The 19,179-nt window shown below is 40.6% G+C and overlaps 1 protein-coding gene across 1 annotated transcript in view; it reads left to right on the top strand.

Moving 5' to 3' along the window:
• PLCB1 (phospholipase C beta 1) overlaps positions 1 to 19,179 on the top strand; it is a gene marked incomplete at its 3' end in the record, with an annotated part of 356,829 nt that overhangs the window by 219,894 nt on the left and 117,756 nt on the right. The window contains exons 8-9 of the mRNA XM_080341590.1: positions 4,826 to 4,926; positions 6,160 to 6,326. Of these exons, the coding sequence (XP_080197716.1) occupies positions 4,826 to 4,926; positions 6,160 to 6,326 (268 nt within the window). The remainder of the gene's footprint in view (positions 1 to 4,825; positions 4,927 to 6,159; positions 6,327 to 19,179) is intronic.

Here is a 19,179-nt window from a genome sequence, read left to right as displayed (position 1 = left end):
AGGTAAACTCACTGCAGCTTATCTAAAAGGTGCATGGAGTAAATGTTGGAATGCTACGATGTCAAAGCTGTTACTGCTGCAGGGATGCAGCCATTAAATGCTGGTAATCTGGGAGCCCTGCTCAAGTTGGAGCATTTACAGGACGGTACCACAAGAAGGCTTTCTTCAAGAAGCATTTGCTTGAACAGATGATCCTAGTTAACGCTGGAGTGAAGGTGTCCTCGGTCTTTCCTCCAAGGTGGAGATTCTCTTCCAGGAAGCTTCTTGCAGGATAGTACCTACGTTCAGATGTCCAAGATGTGGAGCAGAACCAATCTGTGGCAGAGACAGCACCTCCGAACCCAGGGGTATCAAACTTAATGAAACCAGTATGTGAAACCAGTCTTCACAGAAGATGTTTTTTGTTTTTGTTTTTAATGAAACTGGTATATGGATTAATGGATAGTTACATTTATACAGTCCTAAAATTACATTTGGCCCTCTGAGGACAACCACAAGACTGATGTGCCCCTCAGTGAAAATGAGTTTGACACCCGTGTCCTAACCTGTTGCTCGTGTAGAAAACTCTGTGCTGTCACCTTTGCTCAACCTTTGCTTCCCTAATGGTTTTTTAGTAGATCCAGTTCCCACGGCTCCTGAAGAACAACGGGGCAAAATCTTCACGAGCCAGACCTCAGCTACTCCTTAGCAATGAGACCTTTCTTTGGAGGTCTGGGAGCTTCATTCCTTGAAATTCAAAGTGAAGTTAGATATAAAAGAGTGTAGCAGTCTTAGCTGAAGTAAGATTGCGAGGTTTTCATTTATTTGTTAGCAAACAACAGAAGATGTGCAAAGAATCACTGAAGCATTGCTTTTCAAATCAGTTGATTTATTACTTCTCCTTACTACGTATCTCTGAAAAAAAAAGTCTAAACATCACTGGAGTCTGAAAGAAGCTGCAACCTTTTTCTGCTGTTTATTTAAGTACAGTCAATTTTACATAGATGTTGCTGGATACTTGTTGCTGGGATACCACCTTGAAAATTAATCATAGTATAAAGTAGAGCCTTTCTTTGGTTGGGACAAAAGATAAATATGCTTTATGCAACAAAGAAAACTCTGCTGATCATCTTGGAAAAATATTTTAGAAACTAAGTGCTTAAGAAGCCTGAAACTCTGAATCTCATAGATGTGATGGAGTAGAAGAAAATCAGTTCTTCAACTACAGCTTTTTCCTTTGTGTTCCTGTTTGTTTGAACAAGTACAATTCTTAACTTCAGCTTCCAGCTTTTCTGCCCCATTGTACTATAGGACAGTGTTCCGTAAAGCCTGGAAGAACACTGGGCTCCCCGCAGTGTGCAAGACATGAGTATCAGGGAATCCTCAGTAAGACCACACCAAATTATTCAGAGAATTCATGAAAGTCTCTCATGGACATCAATGGCTTTGGCTTTTTGGGTGGTTTGTATTCATGCCTCATGAAGATCCCTCTAAGGGTCTCCCCTCCAAGTGTCATAGAAAAAATGTGCTTCTCATTGCTTAGGAAGATCCGGGGCTCATTGGCTGTGAGTTTCACGTGGTGAGCGCTCCGGCCTAGATATGGTTGAGCAGCTGAGCATGACTGCAATGGGACGACCCATGGATTTCAAATCAAGCACATTTTCAAAGCATGGATTTATTTATTTCTGTATTTCTGGGTCGAACCTGGCATATGTAAAGTCTTGCAGGACCAAACTCTGTGTGATCTGATTTTCAGCAGCATCCATTATCTGACAGATCTGAAAGCAGACAAGTGTTTAAATGTTTAAATTAAGCTTTAAAATATACCAGTGAGGTTTTGAGTTTGGCATCTGATTCCTCTATGATTTATGTATTTTTTTTAATCTTGGCTACTTTGGGGAAAAGGGGAGTGCTTTTTCTTATTGTTGGATGTATTTGTTTTGGTTTTAGTCAAAGGTGCTTGAAATAGAATTTGAAGAGCTTTTATTTCAGTCACCTGTTTGGCTGTGGAGACTGGTTTCTGCTTTCCGGTTAACAAGGAGGTTCAGAACGAAGCACCAGCATTAAAATAGAGCAACCAGCTATTGAGTCTTGTCTGTGCAAATAATCCGAATTAGCTGTTGTGCTGCCTAATATATAACAGACTGGATACAGATGTTAGGAAAGCAGGCAGGTTACCAAAACAAATCATAAATCAACAGCACTTGAAATTAGTGGGAAGTCTTAATCCACAATAAAATTGAATGTCAATAATCAGCAAAGTTGGAAATAAGGGATTCCATTGCGTGGTACAGAAAGTTTGCGATTCGTTGATCTCAAAAAAGAGATGAGCCCATAAGGTGTGTGGGTGGTTGCAGTGAAATGTGGATGGCTCAGACCAGGCTGAGGAAAGGGGCAGCGTATTTTAATCCCTTTCAACAGGCAGGCTTCGGGAATCCAAATATAGTTGTCGGAGGTTGTGCCTGGGGTGGCAAATGCTTGCAGCAAGGCTTTTGTCTCCATTCTATGTGTTTTGTAGTCCACCAATTATGTTACTAGTAGGAAGTAATTATTGAAAGGTTCTGTGCTGTGCCTGAAGTGCCCGTGTTGGTTATCCTCTTTGTAGATACATGTCGGGAAACTGAGGTATGTTTTCTTAATTGGAACCAAGGGGAGAATAAAAGCCCAGGTTTAAGGCTATTGGAAAAGACACACGTTTTGTTCAGTGTTGAGCACCTTCAGATCCCCATAAAGGGAAAAATAGGTCAATGGGAGACCGTAATTCTGTGGTGATTACAGAATCAATGTTTAAAATGCCCTTGGGAGAAGTGCTGGCTGAGGAGCAGTACCCAGCTGAATAGGGATTATAGGCTGAGGGACCAGAGGAGAGTCGGGGGCCAGCTTTAACAGCAAAATTCACAAGCTTTATGAATCCTGCCCTTAGGAAAACGCAGGTATCAGTCCTACTCTCAACTGAAACCACCGCAGCTCAAGTTTATCAAGGCATAGTGGGTGCGGTTTCGCACAGAATGAGGTGTCCCTGGCAGCCATCACTGAAAGGAGCTATTTCCATCTTCCAACTTCAGATCTCAAACTTCTCCATCCACCCTTGCACCAGATTCAGCAGTTGTGCTGTTGGCGAGTTACGAGCCGATCCCATAGGAAAGAGCACAGGGTTGGTTTTGGCTGGGTACATTTTGAACCAGTTCACTCTACACGGTTCCAAAGAAAAGGAAGGTACACGGGTCTGGTGACCTTAGACCGTTGGAGCCTGGAGATGATAACCAGGTAGAACAGCGCAAAAGCCCAACTTGGTCCACGTGTGGGCTGGGTCTGGTTCAGTCTGCGCTTGCAGACAGCAATGCCGAGCGATGGGCACAGTACAAAACCCTCTGGAGCCTCCGCGAGTCTCACAGATGAAAGGAGAGAGAAAGTGCCACCCATGGCATTTATTTATTTATTTTAATCTAAAGCAGGAAAAATATGGAAAAGTTTCCTTCCGGCTAACAAAGGCTTGAATCGACCCTTCTGGTTCCCTTGGCAACAGTGTTAAACAGGCAGAATAAATAAAAGCAACGATTTCCTCTATTGGCAGCTTGCTTTTGAGATGACTGATTTCAACAGCAGTTCAAAGCAAGTGGCTTTGGGTCCAAGTTACAATTTGGCATCATGTGGGTGCTCTGCATGTCATAGCTTTTGAAAATACTGCCTTGCATAGAGGCAACTCCAAATCAGATTTTCAGTATGTGCATTCCACATTGGTTTTGTTTTCCTTGTTCCTTTGTAAGGCTTTCTCTCTGCAAAATACAAGTTTCTGTGCCATTTTCCTTTCTCGGTGCATTGATGTGAAGGCAGAAGCCAGAGCGCACATCGATACTGCTCCGTGCTGAAAAAAGCTTTGCACGTAATCCTTGGGGTCGTCATGTCTTCCCAGCGCCGCTAAAGCAGCAGCCCTCGCTGTCTGCTGCAAAATCTCTGGAGCTTGAAGGCAGCACGTGCAAGTAAGAAGAGAGTTCTTGAGCTTCATACAAAGTACTGTTTTCCTTCTCCAGTCCAGCAATTCCCTTCAGTTAAAAGCAGGAATTATATTTTTTTTAGAGAAGACCCAGCAGATATGATAGCGATGATGAAAGTGTCATCTAGAAGCAGGAGTAAATGTAAATTGTTCTACATTTTCGAAAATTAAAGAAAAAAAAAGCTATTTCTTCTACAGGAGAGCTTTTTGAGTCAATTACTGTAAAAGAAATCTGATTGCCACATGCGCTACGCTGAGCATTTAGGATGAAGACGTATGGAAAAGCCACATTGCATGAGTTTTGCCCAGAACTGTGCTGTCTTGAATATGTATCTTTGGGAAGGAAAAGGAGGCATTTCTGCTGCTGTCAGAGCACAAGAGCACTAATGATGACTCAGTGACCCAAGTTGTTCCCTGGTTCTTTGAAAGCTTTGGAAAGATGGGTGGTGTGCTCGTCCTCTGTAACGCTGCCCTTTCCCTCGCTGAAACACATGTACTCAGCACCACTGGGACTGAGCTCTGGGGCTTCTTCGGGATCAATACGCCTATTTATTTTATAGAAAAGGGAGTTAGATGGACAGATGTCCGTCCTTTCTTCTTCACAGGTACTCAGAGAAAGAGAGAACTTCACTTTATGGGAACTAAAATGCCGAATGTATTTATATATATATTTTAAAGATGTACTCTTTAAGCTGCTCTGTTATTCAGAGGAATTTATTATTCTGCAAAATCCAGGCTCCTCTACATTGCAGGAAGCAAATGGAAAGAAGTGCAGTAGTGAGTGATCTGTTTACAAAGAGTGTATAAAAATGCTGTATTGTTCCTTCACCTTTTGTTTTTCTCATTTTGCAGAATGATTCGATTCCTCAAGACGACTTCACACCAGACGTGTACAGGGTGTTCTTAAACAACCTCTGCCCTCGGCCTGAGATCGACCACATCTTTTCTGAGTTGTAAGAAAAGATGCTTATTTATTTATTATTATTTTTTCCCCTTCACTGATTTTCTGGGCTGAGGATGGCAAAGGAGGTTATTTAGACTACAGCACCATGCAGCACTTGCCAAGAACAGATTTCAATGTCAAGCAGGGCTGTTATTTAACCTTGGATCAAGGGTTCGTTTTCTTGCAGGTTGTTGCTTCCTTTTCTAGTGGCCAGAGTTTTAAAGTCATTTGATTCTAAAGGAGCGGAACTGTCGGGTCTTGTTTTTCTGTACAGATTAGGATAGTTTTGGCTTCCATGAAAGTAAAGGAGGAAGAGTAGTAAGCAATAACAGCACACAAAAGACGTGAGAATATGTATAATCACCCCCAAAAGCTTAATTTGGAGTTGCAAAAAGCGCAGTAACTTGGGAGTTGGGCATCATGAATTCACACCGTGAAATTAAATTAGCAGCCAGCTACAACTGATTCATACTTTCAGTTACAAGCTTGTGTTGCTTCTACCCCTTGCAGCAGGTCATCCTGCTTCCCAGCTTCAGCAAAGTCTGATCAATGGAGCCAGAATACAAGGCGATATGAAAGCGAAGTGATTTCCACAATACGTCCCAAGAGCACCAAAGCAATTAGTGAACTTAGCCCTGCAATAAGGGTGTGCTCATGTACTCCTTTCTCTAAGGCTGAGGTTTCAGAAGAACTCAGCCTTGGCCCAATTTGCTCCTGTTGAACCCGGAGCTGATTTTCTGTTGCCGTCACACAGTAGAAATGGCCCAGTCCCAAGTGCTGCTGACAACCCCAAGCATGTCACCTGGCTTGGAGGCTTCCTGGGTCTCTGTCAGGGTACAGATTGTACCCAAACTCTGCTCTTTTTACAGCTCTCAGTAAAACCAAATAGTTGGGCCAGAAAGTGTTTGTGGCAAGCTTGGGATTGAATTCCACATCGTTTTCTCTTTTAAATTGCTTAGTTCCGGGAATTCAGAGGAATGAAAAGCTTTTAGCATTGCTCTAACTCTTCACATTGATGCCAATAATGCTGAATGCTTTTAAACATCTCACTCCTAGATGTTTGATGAAGAATGTTTATCGTTACATGCTAACGAAGTAAATTAGTCCAGAGATACAGTAGGACAATGTTTTTGTTGTACGACAGTCTGAGTCTTTTTTTTTGGTTTCCCTGGGAAGTTACAGAACATTGAACAAGATTTCAATGTATTTTAATGGCTTTACTGTTGCTTTCATTTTTCTCTAGTGGTGCCAAGAGCAAACCATACCTTACTGTTGACCAGATGATGGAATTCATAAATCTTAAGCAACGTGATCCACGATTAAATGAAATCCTTTACCCACCATTAAAACAGGAACAAGTTCAACAGCTGATTGAGAAGTACGAACCCAACAGTAACCTGGCAAAGAAAGGTCAGTGGTTTTTATATTCTCGCTGTACTCGGTTTCTGATTTGAAACATGACTCAATTATCCTACAGTACATGCTAAAGCAAAATTTGGTTCAGAATCAAATTGCATTTCCAGCTATCTGCTTTTGGATCATACAAGCCTGTGAGACATCGTGTGGTGCATTTTTAGATGTATTTGGTTGAGATCAATTTAGAAAGGATGGGGCCGGTTTCAGTGTTTAGTTTTCAGTATGTGTAACTGATAGTTTAGAAAAAGTGCTCTGGCGTGCAAACTTGAGCAGAAAACTTACTATGGTGACGAGTATTTACTGGTACACAAAGTAAGATGTGATAGTAGCTGAGTATGTTTTGTGCTATAATCACAGAAAATTCCCTTTTGAAAATCTCAAGTGATGTCAGGGCTTAACTGGGCATTTCGCCAAAGCCAATGAGAGAACTCCTGCTCAAATCTCTGCAGGTTTTTGCTACCACCACAAGTCTTAAAATAGCACTGAATTAATGTCTCATCCTATTCTATTCCAATCCCTGTATCCTAATGATTACCACCGCTTTTAATGTGTTTATACCTTAGACATTTTAGGGGCATGGGAATGTCCTGAGAAACAGATCTAATATGAAAAAACTGGTTTGATCCAGAGCTTTCAGATGCATAGAAAACACAAAGACACGTTTTCCAAAAGCCTAGAGGTTAACTGAAGGGACTCCCACCCGTCTCCCTGGAAACCGTCTGACCTTGATGTCTTCCTGAAGGAAACCTGTGGCTCTCGATGCCGCGATCGACGTTGTCTCAAGGCAAAAACTTGTAATTTTTCTCATGAGGCTTCTTATTTTTCTAGCCCAATCAAATTTAGTGTTTCCGGAGGTTTTGATGGAGGGTTAAATCCTGCTGCTTTGTCATGCGTACCCAAACTGTCTCTTGACGTCAGTGAGAATACTTGCATTAACAGATGAAAACACATTGTGACCTCTTCTCTCATCCATGCAAATATTAGAATATCGCTCTGTGCTTACCTTGTTTCACATCAGCCACCGGAAAGTCTGGTGCCTAAAAGATCATTCTTATTACCCAAATATTGGCACTTCATAGAAACCAAATAAAGGATTTATTACAAGGTGATGTGCTAGCAGAACACCAAAGTCAAAATGAAATCACTTTCTGACTGGTGATAAGGAGGAAGCATGAAACAAACATCAGAAAGAGGGTGTTGTGATGGTGTTTCCTAACACCCTCTGAACAGGATTTGTGGGACACCGCCAGGTTACCCCAGTTTACATTGGTGCACGCATCTGCTGCAAGCTCTTCCGTAAGTGCCTCTCTTCCTGACTGTGATTTATATTGCTCTTACGGAATCAGTTCTCACAGAAAATACTGATTTTAACAAGGGAAAGGCAGGTCATATACAGTTAATTCCTCTTGCGTGGTTTGGGGGGGTTTTTCAGCCCCTTCAAACTCATGCACTGATGTCCTGCAAACTCTGACAGAGCTGGTACAACCTTTAGGCCACGTCTGTGCTGCAAACACCACCTCATATATAGCGCCCTGTCTGGCAGCTGAGCTGCTAACCAGGCTCCAGCGCAAATCCCGAGCTTACTGTGTTGAAATTACAGAAACTGGCTAATCGGGAATGACACGGGCACATGATATTTTCTATACATCTGCTCCGAGTTGGGAATGCAATTCATTGTATATTTAATGAAGTGTAGGTGTGCGTTCAGTCCCACACTCACAGAATAATTGCAAACAAACGCTGCATGTCTGTAAAATGTCACCAAAATATAGCAGTGCGTATTCAAAATAATGATTTAAACTTTTGATACGGTGTTTTGTGAAAGGGATTGTCACTCAGACTTTCTGCTGTCTGCTACATTTCTTGTGGCATTGCTTATGGCCCTTATTTGCCAGGGACCAAAGCCAGTGGAGAGGTAGAGATGGAAACAGAATGTCAGCAAGATCAAATAGAAACTTTAGGGCACCCAAACCAGCAGCTACGATTGGTAAGAAGGTAGCAGGACCCTTCATCCAGCATAGTTCTCAAAGAAAAGGGGACTCAACAGCTCCATGAAGACAGATGGGCTTAGGGTCCTTGTCCACATGCTCCTTTATGCTCCTGTTTCTAAGTTGAGCTGGAAGACGTTCCAGCTGAACAACTCCACAGGATTAATGGAGAACACCAAAAAATAGAAGAGCAGTGTAGGGAAGAGATGAGTTGTGTAAAAACATACACAAGGCAGAGGTGAGGATGTGGAAGACTTACATGATAAACAGGGTAACACAGTTACAGATGGCCTGAGGGTGACTTCAGTGCTGTTGAACCAGGGCAATGCAATTAAATAATTGGACTTTTGGGGCAGTTTTGCGGAGTTTTGGTTCAAGAAGCAAGCCAGAAGATCTGACAATGTGGTATATGTGTTTGTTCTTTCTTGGCAATGAGAAGTTACTCCTTTGAAGTAAACCACAGGTATGGGTCCAGAACACAAGAAAATATCATAAAGAAATGTAAAAGTTGTGATGAATTGCTTCTTTTGAGTAATGAGTGAAGTACTTTCCGGTGGTAGAGACTTTAGAGGCTTGTTCACAAGAATTAGGTGATATGAATTGCCAATCTTCACACCAGTTAAATCACTTTCCTCAGGTTGTTCTAAAGTTTGAACATCGCACCTGCTCAGTGTGTATGTTTTATGCACCTGCCTACACACAGGTATGCTGGTGTTTCCACAAGTTGCCTTTTTGGCAGGTTCCATTCATTATCTTGTTTCATTATTGTAACATCAGGTTGCAGAGAGGTGAGGGACAAACAGACATAAATGGTGAAGGTCTATTCACTTTCATGTTTATTTCTGTAGTATTTTTATATTTCTATATTAAACAATCTATCTGCTGTTCAGGTGTCCCACTGAAATAAAGGGATTCATGATCAGCATCCTCATGAGATAAACCTGCACAGTCCTTATTAAAATTGCCAGAGAAAATTAGTTTGACAAAAGCCTGAGGCAAACTTAGTGGCAAATGTCCTTATTTTTCAGGTATTCTGTAAGGCCACAAGTGCTGCATTTTTAATCATCTTTCACAAAGTTAGACAAAATACGTGTAGTGTTTTGGTTTTTTTTCCTCTGTGTGCATTAGCACACATCAGGATGCAGACTTAAACTGAATACTTGCACTTCACAAGGAGTAAAAGCATTGATGCTGTGGGAGTAGGATTTCGTGTTTGCGACATGCAGGATGTTCTGGCCTCGATGCAGTAAATCACTTAAGCATATGCTTAACTTTAGGGGTGGTGTGGGAAGACAGGATAGTTATATAAAAATCTTTTATGCTCCATTTCCTTGAACATCATATTAATTCTATACTGAAGCTTAATTCTCATGATCGCTTATTTCCCAGTGTTGTTAAAATGAAATTTCTTAGCAAATAAAATGTTATGCATTGAAAAGTTCTTTTAAGTACAATTAGGGTTTTTTTCCTTGAAAACTTTAATCCAAATTCATAAAATGGGAAACTATGTGCCTTGTAGAGAAGCTGACTCCTTGCTCTCACTAGTCTGTTTGGGCAGTTCTAGACCGTCACTCATCTCATGATTGCATCCGCTTATTATTTCTCATCGAACTGTATCCATAATCTGTGCACACACACTGTACAACACTATTATCTTTTAACTTATTCTTCTCTCCTACCTTATTAAATGAATTTCTAAAGAATGGTTGTGCTGTCTCTCAACCTTCACAGCACTAGCCAAATGCTTTTGACATCTCATAATTCTCCATTCCTCTGATGGCCATTATAACCCTTTTTCTGTACCTGTTGCAGCTAAATTACAGTATTTTGAACACAGTAAGCAAGAATTGTACATAATATCTTAAACTTTTTTGACATGGCTCTTCAGGTACCAGGTAAAATCAAATACCAGTTTGCTTACTGGATAAGGGCCTTAGGTTGCAGAGTTTTGAATAAAAAGACTGCCCGTGTTCCTGCTTGTTGGTAACGTATTGTGGGTTATTGTATTGCTGGGATGCGCTTGAGCTTTTGCAGCGTCAGCAGATACACGGGCTTGACATCTACACAGGTTAAGCATCTGGAGTAGTATTTTACTGTGGTTGAAGCAGGCTGTTGTGATTAATGCGTTGTGTCATACAGCAAAGGAGATTAATGCACTATGTATAGCATGTTTGCTTATCAGGTGGAAGCAGAAGGAAGTTCCTGGTACTGCTGAGCAGACTCTGGCTGTCAGCAAAACCATCCCGGGGGACTATTAGGGCTGGTTAAGTGGCATCTTAAAGTTTGGAATTTTCAGGCTGTGAAGCATTTGCATGGGGTGGCTGGCACAACTGCTAAAATGTTATTCCCTTTCAAGTTACCGGGTTGATAATGGGATGCGTATTAATAAATCAGTTGCCAAGTGGTTGACTGGGAGTTGCCTTATTTGCTTTTATTTCTACGAAGGTTTGTATAAAAGTAAGTTGTTCAGGATCTTAAGTTATGGAAGGGAGATGGGATGTGGATACTGAGTTTCAGGTCTCTCTGCTTGCAGCATCCAGACCCCCAGGGACAATAGTCCTAGTTTCTAGAATTACATGAAATTCACCTTATAAACTTGGTGCAAATTCTGAAAAAACGCGCTTGTTCTTTCCAACTTAATAATGCAATGAATTTCTGAAAGTTTCTAAGTTCAGAAGGACCCCGGAACTTTGAGAGCTCAAATCCCATTGTCTCAGTTTTAACCTTTCATTCTAAAACCAGTAAGTGTTTTGAAAACCACTAACAGTCTTTGTTCTAGGGATGTCCTGTGTCTCTTTAAGCATGCAAGAAGAACTATACCATGTATCAGACCAGCAACGAAGAACATGAAACAAAGGCCTGTTAGGGAAAGGAGACGTGAAAAAGCTGGAATCCTGCTATAGCAATAAAATACCTACTTCCCAAGTTCCTCGTTGGTGGGAGCAAGGCAAGGGTTAGGTTATTATTAGTTATTATTTTTAGAGTGGTTTTTATTGAGAGAGATTGTCTTGAGTGTAGTGTAAGCTTTCAAAAGAGAGTCTGGAAGTGCTCTGGAGATTTTCCTGGCCAAAGGATCTGTACAGCAGGTTGTACTTACTAGAAAGCATCTTTGAGATAAGTAATGGCATAAAGATGTTGGGTTTTTTTCTCTTAAGTATATGTTCATTTAAAAAAATATCTCTGCCTATTTAATTTTAAAGGGCCAAACCTTTAGATCTGCACAGAAGAAAAGAGCTTTGCTCTTAACATTTCACGGTGTTTCTTCTCCAGATTTTCTCAGCTCTACCTATTTGGAAATCCTGTCTGTCAGGTGTAATTAGACAAGTATTTAGAAGGCTTTTAGGGGTGCTGGTTCTAGGACGCTCTTTGAATTCCAGTATTAATTCTGTTTTGCTAGTGCACATTTATTGGTAGTTGTTGTGCTGGGTTTTTCTTAGGTAATAAATTAAGCAATTAACATTAGATTAAGATATATTTAATTTTATACAGTATTTACTAGATGCTTTTCTCATGGCAGCCTTAACACCAGGCACTGTTCACTACAGCAGAAATGTGTTTTTCCTTCATTACACATCAATATGTTTTAAACATTTTCATCCCACCACATTAAATTCACCTTTTAGTGACTGCTTAAGAATAATTACACCTTGGAGTCTTTTGATGGCAGACGGGGGGTCATTTCCTAGGCAACAGACTTTAATGGCAAAAACAAGTACCGTGCAACCGTGGCTACACTTCTAAGACACGCTCATAATATTTAAAGCATAAATTCTGATGTATAAACCATGCAGTGAAATGATGGACTTTTCTGGCGCTGAAACGTTTGTAGGAAGTGATACAAAATGGTTGAAATCCTTCATCCTCCTAGCTGTAATGTTGGAAATAAAGAATACTTACCAAAAAACCCATTGACTTTGGGATTTTTCAGTGCTTTCCAGCATTCCAGTTGTACAAGAGAAGAGCTCCCGGTTGTTTCTCATTCCCAAATGATGATAGAACAATAGATTCCAGGCACAATTTATTACTCTTTAGATTGTATATGCCACACAAAAGTTGTAGCCTATCCCATGCTGTCAGCAACAAGTGCTAAGTTACATAACTTGCCAGAAGAGCCTTGTTAAAAATTATTTTTAAATATATATATATATATGCAGCAAATGTTAGTATGAATAATGTATCGCCATAAATAAGTTAATGGAAACCATACTTGTCAAAATGAACTTGCAAAATACATTTCTATAATGCATTGTATATTAGTTGCTTGATTTCTAGTTACTAGTGAAGCTGTATAATTCATTTTGGATCTTACAGTAGTTTAGAAATTCACATGTCAAGTATAAGATTAAATGCTGTAAAAGTCTTTTAGAATGGAAAATCCTCAGTTATGGGTTGTTTTGCACCTCCTTTGCAGGTAAAGTGCTGCGTCTTTCTAACTTAACCGTAAAAACTTGACAACACAAAATGAAACAGTGATGTGGACTGGTAATAATGGATTTTGCAACAGTGAACCAAGACACTAGTATTTGGCTTAGTAAAAAGCAAAAGTTTTTGCCTTTTTTATTCTTTGGTTGCATTTTAAAAGTGTAGGACCTGGCTTGGGTCTGAGACCCATGTGCTTATGCACAGAGTCGGTCTTTGCTGTTGGTACTAGAACTAATGACGGCATTAATCAAAAATATGTTCAGAGTTCCAGGGAGGGCAAGTTTCCTAATCTTCTGTGTATAATACGGATACTTTGAAAGAGGCACAAGCTTTGCAGAGCTGCGTTTTGGGACTGATGTCTGCCACCAGAAATAGCTGCACTGGTATCAGTGAAACTGTGCTGAATGTAAAACGGGCAGACCTATTGTGAAGTTTTATCTGCAGAACATAAAGTAGTCGTGACAATCTGAACTCATCAGGAACCTCAGGAGAGGTCACATCATTCCCTTCAGATGGAGCTTTTGCTTAGGGATAAGTAGAATCTTACATCAATACTGCATTTCAAGGCTTGCGGAGGAACATTTTGCTGCTGCTGCCTGGATTGTGTTGGACTCAACCTCAGACTATCAGAGCCCATAGTTAGAAAACTTACTCTAAAACGGCTTCTTTGTGCTTGTTGTTGTTTTACTGCCTCTTTTATGGAACACCAGGAGGTATTCAATTTTAGCAGCAGGATTTATTATTTGAAGATGAATATCAGATAAAGCTTTCTTCTGAAAACAAAGCGGCATGGACTCGAGTGCTGAAGGAACCAAATGTAGATAAACTTTGAATAAACATTGTGGGGTGTGTGCCTCTTCACTACGACTGCTACAAATGTGGTCCTTTGCAGCTGCAAGGGGCCTATGAGGACACCGGGACTGACGCTGCGTGATCCAGCGGGTGACACCTAGAACCAGTGGCAGAACAGCACAGTCTTCCTGGCTCCGCCACAAACGAGCCCGTTGACATTTGGCCAACCCCTTTCATGTGCCATGTTGGTTTTGCGTCATCCTGTGGTCGACTCGACTAAATAGAGAGTCGGTCTCTGCCCTGAGGAGCCAGCAATGATCTGTGTATCTTTCAGCATGGATGGTATCTCTCATGACAGGGCTGGTAACAAAGTTTGGGGTACATGCACTACTGTAACACAAGGACCATATGAGGAAGTTTCCCATAGAATCATCTCTTCTAACAATCTCCTTTAGCTGGAATATGACTGTTGCCTATAAATACCTTAGAGTTAAACGCTGAGGAGGCAGAAAGAAGTGGTAAGCTAAAGGACAATGTTGGCAGAAGAACACAGAGGTATCAAGTGGCCTTGAATAAATTTAGTCTGCAAATTAAGAGAGGTTTCCTAACAATATGGTTCTGGCACAGCCTGCCAGAGGTAGTAAAGAGATCAAAAAAAGCAATTGTTGCTAAGATAGAGCTCAATTTGTTTATGGGAGGGATTGTATAATGCAGTGCCTGCAGCTGCAGGACCAAGTTTTAAGAGCAGACAAGCAAGTCCCTTTAAAGGGATTGAAGTAATTTCTTTTTAGTTTGTTTAGACTGTCTTTGCAGAGCCATACCTTCTTTTCTTTTCCACTTCTCTTGCATATTTGTCTCTTCTTCAACTGGAGGAGTTTATGGAAGTAAGAATTTTAGCCACAACCAAGTCTTTTCCTAGGCTTTTTTCCCACCTGTAGCACGCTCACACTCTTATCTCTTCCCATTATACTGCAGAACAGTCTTTCTGGCAAATGCATTAATAGCTCATGTAGAGAAGTATCACTTAGGAAGAAAAAGTATGTATTTTTAGATGTCTTTTAATGCAACTTAGCGATTGGAAGTAAGCCAACATTTAACATTATTAAATCCCCCGGGATCACGCCGAGGCATTTTACAGAGCGTGTTTCTCAGAGGTTTGGGAAGGCAGTGACATATTCCAGTAGTGGCCCTCTTTCAAGTCTGTCAGAAATAACTGTAGTACTGCTGGGATTAATGGTATTTTTATCTGTCTGATTTTAAATGTTTCCGCTTATCTAGTTGTCTGCTTATCTTAGAAATCTGCCATGTCGTGAAGCGCTCGTTCCACTGCTAGCTAGGAACGTGTACGAAGGTGGTTTTGTAGTGGTCTTATAGATTTAATTGGATCTAAACTATCTGTCATCTCATATCCTGTAAGGGATATCCTGTCAGAAACAATTTTGTACTACATATGCACTGAAAAGTCGAGAGCAGCTCTAGCTACTTGTGTCAGTAAAACCCTGTGAGCCACAAACTTTCTGTCCACAGTAGTTTTTGTTATGGTTGTGGTTTGGGCTCAAAGTGTTGAGAAAGACCAAGCTGAAGACATGTGCTGGGAGTCCTCAGTGTAGCTCACTGTGTTTACCTTTGCTTAATTTGTCCTAATGTAATTAACAAATCCTGCCCAGGTGCAAGGGCCCTTAGCATCTCCTTCTCCTGGATGGTGCTCCAGACCTCAGCTGAAGTCCAGAGCAGCAGATGTGTTGGCATGTAGAGAGTAGCTATGGTGGGAAGTGGGTCTTAAAGACAGAGTTCCTTGACACCACAAGAATGTCTTTTCGGTCGCTGTGTTGCTCTGCTTTATCTTGCAATGCCAGCTGAAATTATCAAGATTCGTTGTGGGGTTTAATAGCCAAAGCCCCACTCTTGGATGAGAATTTGGAAGACAGTAGCTGAGACTTGGTAATGTAAAGACCGCACAAACCAGGCCAGCACTTTTAAGCAAAATCGAATTTGGAAAGGGAACAAAAAAGCAGAAAAGTAAATGCCTGCCAAGGAATAAGCTGCAGTCCCATGTGGTTTTCTAGCTAACTTTAGATGTAGCATTTCCTCACAGTCCAACTTGGAGATGATGCTGATCACCCTGCTTTAGTCTTGAGACTTAGGAGGAATTGCTTCCTTATGTACACCAAAGTGGGATTTTTCCCCTAGTCCTTAAAAATTACTAAATATTCGGCTATGTATATATCTATATGCCTGCTAATGTCTTAGAAACTGGTTTGGTTTAAAGAAGGAGATATCTGACTGAAAAGAGAGGTAAGAAATTGCTCGATGCTACATACAGGTATCTGGTTAAATGTGAACTGTAACACAGGCGTGCTTGATTTAAGATGTTGGATATTTGTGTGTTTCTTAGCTGTGATAGACATATGCTCTCTCTCTCTATATATATACATATATATATACATACAGAATTTGAAATTAATAAACCACTGTCTTACAGTATAACAGGTTCCAACAATCGTTGTCCTTAACACCTCAGCTTACCAGAATCTCTGAACTGTGGCCGTGCTTTGGTACAGCAGAGGTTTTTAAAGCTGCTGCAGAGATTTAGATGATCAATACCCATTAAAATAATTGTTAACAGCATTTACATTTTGAGGAAGATAAAATGTTGAGGGTCTAAATCTTCCCTGCGTGTGTGTGTTCTATTGTTTTCTAGCACTACTAGAGAAAAACACTTACATTTCATAGGCTATGGCCCCTGTGGGTTAGAGCTCTTCTTTCTTGGGTGTTTGAAAAAGGCAGAAAAAAAATTGTGTCTTTAAATAAATAGCGTGCTCAACATTGCACAGTGACTTTAAGATCTTGTTAAAATGGATGGCTCATGCCAACAGACACAAGTGAGGTTTGGAAACTTCTGTTTCTTCTGAGGTGACACTCCATCTTCCTTTCCCTTTAGAGATGGCAGTGTCCTTGGAATGCTCCCAAAGTTTTAATTCTGATTGAAAATACTCTTTAGCATAAGAAGAGGAGATTTGCTATTTGGCATGGCTTGCCCAGAAGCCTATAGAAAATATTTCCTCCCTAATGTGAACTAAGTGTTTTGAGCTGCAGTACCTCTTGTGCAACCCGTTCAGAAAAGTGACTTTCCATTTGCAATCATTTTCTCTCTCAAAAAAATATATAAAGTATCTAATGTTAGTTTTCTCTGTGCACTTGTACAGATGCTAAAATGGTTCTGATAGCTTCATTAGAATGACAAGCATTTCTGATTCAAACATACTGAATTCTGCTTTACTTGGTTGATGTTGCTTACTCTGCAAAATACTCTGGATCTCGGTGTCCTTGGGCATGTGATATTTCCGCATGGATTAACTGATACCGAGGAAGCTCTTTATGTACGCTACTTAAGCACAACATGTTTACCTTCCCATGTTTCCCCTCTCTGACTGCTTGTCATCCCATAAGCATTTATTTTTGATATTGCATACAAGTTCCCATTCTGTTTGTTTGTATTCAGCTTTCCTTGTGTCCTATTACAATACACCCATTCAAGGGTAGAGCAATGATTCTCGCTCTGTTCTTGTCTTATTGAGTAAGTTTTCTGTTTCATTTTCAAGAACATGTTGCCAAAGAACACTTATATTGGTTTGTGGCCAGGTAACTGTCTAATTACAGAAAGTAGTTGAGCAAGTATAACTGAGGGCAGAATTGGACCCATTGTGTCTTCCTTTAGGTTTTGAAATCTAGAATGAGATTTGAACACAATAGGATATTCTCATGGTTTGATTGTAAAGGATTTAAGCAACGAAACAACCCATAAATCCTCTTCAAGACTGTTTCCTAGTGCAATTAGTTGTAGCACTGCCAAGATTATTCAGACGCTTACCCCAAATTTTCCATTGCTTCCTCAGATCTCGTTACCTCCTTCTGCCTTTGGCCACTGTAACTGTTATTCTGTATCGTTTACACTTAAAACACTTGTTGACCATCATATTATTGCCACACCAGCTTTACAGGTTTGATCTTTCTTGTTTTGTCATGTATGGTGACATACGTTATTATTCATAACGCTTCTCTAAATCTTCTGTACATGTTTCTGATATAAAGAAGTAAAAAGCCAGAGTCATGGGACTGGGAGCAGTGTCAGTGGTCCCATTAAGATCCTTTGTGTTGTCAGTAATTAAGGTTAACTTATGTCTGTTCAATCTGTAGGGTTGCCTGTGTGGTTAGGTTCAGTTATGGACATGTATGTTGATATATTTGAGGCCGTGAATCTTTGCCTCTTTCATCAATGACTGGAATGTCCTGCCAATCAATTACCTTTTTTTCCAGCCACCTTTTCTGGTGCAGCTCCAGGCGGATGCATCGATGTTCTCTGCATCTCATCTGCTTTTCATGATGATGATTTTCTAGGCATCCTCTTCCCAATTCAGCTCTACATTTGGACTTTGCTTGAATCATTAACTGCCTAGCTTGAATTATTATTTGTGTGTTCTCATTTGACTTCCATCCCGTTTACCTGGTTCATTACAGCTTTACCGTCTTGTTTTGTTAACAGGTCTCAGAGAACTGTCTGTTCTCTAAACCTTGTGTCGTTGATTCTGCTTTTTCAGATTATTAAAGACTGTATGAAACCAGACCTACTGCTGATCAGTGTGACAGCCTCTGGGCTTCTTTCATGTAGTTCAGCTTTCAAATTCAAAGAAACCCTCATCTTCTAGTCTGACCTCAGTTTATTTCTATCTGTGCTTTCTGCAGATTAGTTTTTCCAATAAGGAAAAATGTGAATTTAGAAACTCTATTAAATGCTTCACTAATATTCAGACACAGCACTTCAGCTGTATTGCACTTCCTCTACTGATTAATTTGTTAAAACTATCTGACTAGTATGAATTTTTTCCCTTGCTGATCATTGCGAAAATTGGTAAAACGGAAGAACTTCTGACTACTTCTGCTTGTGGTGCGTAATGATGGTTGGTACATAGATATTTTGTAGTATCCGCAGATCCTGGCCTGGGGCTTGAAAGTCTTTTCTGTCCCCAGTGTTTTTTTCTAAAATAGAGCAGCACTGACATTCCTGGGGTAAAGTCCGGTAACGCAATTATGGGGTTGTGGCATTTTCAGTCTGGGCTGCCCTAGTACCATATTCTCTCCCTGTGATGACTTTGCTATGAAGAGGATGTTGCTTGGATGATGTGGTCCTGTCCTGCCCTAGTTCAGAGCTGAATACAGACAGAAATTGAAGTTACACCATAGCAATATAGTAATAGCACGCGTGTCTGGAATGCCAAACAGGTTTCAGCATCGCCTCCAAAATCCCTTGGATGCAAATGCTGCGAGTGTTATCAGAGTGGCTCCAGCACATCGTGTCCCACACAGTGTGAATTTTATGTAAATTCGTCCTTGTGAGCTTCTCTGCTGGCTCGCAAAGCTAGAAAGCATAGAGTAGCTAACGTGTGCCCACTGTCAAGAGACACACCGGGGGTATGTGCATCCTACTCTACACTGTGCATCAAAATGTTAATACCTAATTAGCTGTAAACTACAGTGCTGGTTTGTGAAATAGAATTCCCGGGGGGCATATTGTACAAACCTCTTGCAGGATTATAAAATATCTGCTTTACTTGGAGGATTTTAATCTTCGAGTTGAGAGGACTGCT

The sequence above is a fragment of the Nesoenas mayeri genome (genome assembly GCF_963082525.1).
Source record: "Nesoenas mayeri genome assembly, chromosome: 3".
In the NCBI taxonomy this organism is placed as follows: domain Eukaryota; kingdom Metazoa; phylum Chordata; class Aves; order Columbiformes; family Columbidae; genus Nesoenas; species Nesoenas mayeri.
The sequence above is the reverse complement of the archived record's forward strand: the minus strand, read 5'-3'. Positions and strand labels throughout refer to the sequence as shown.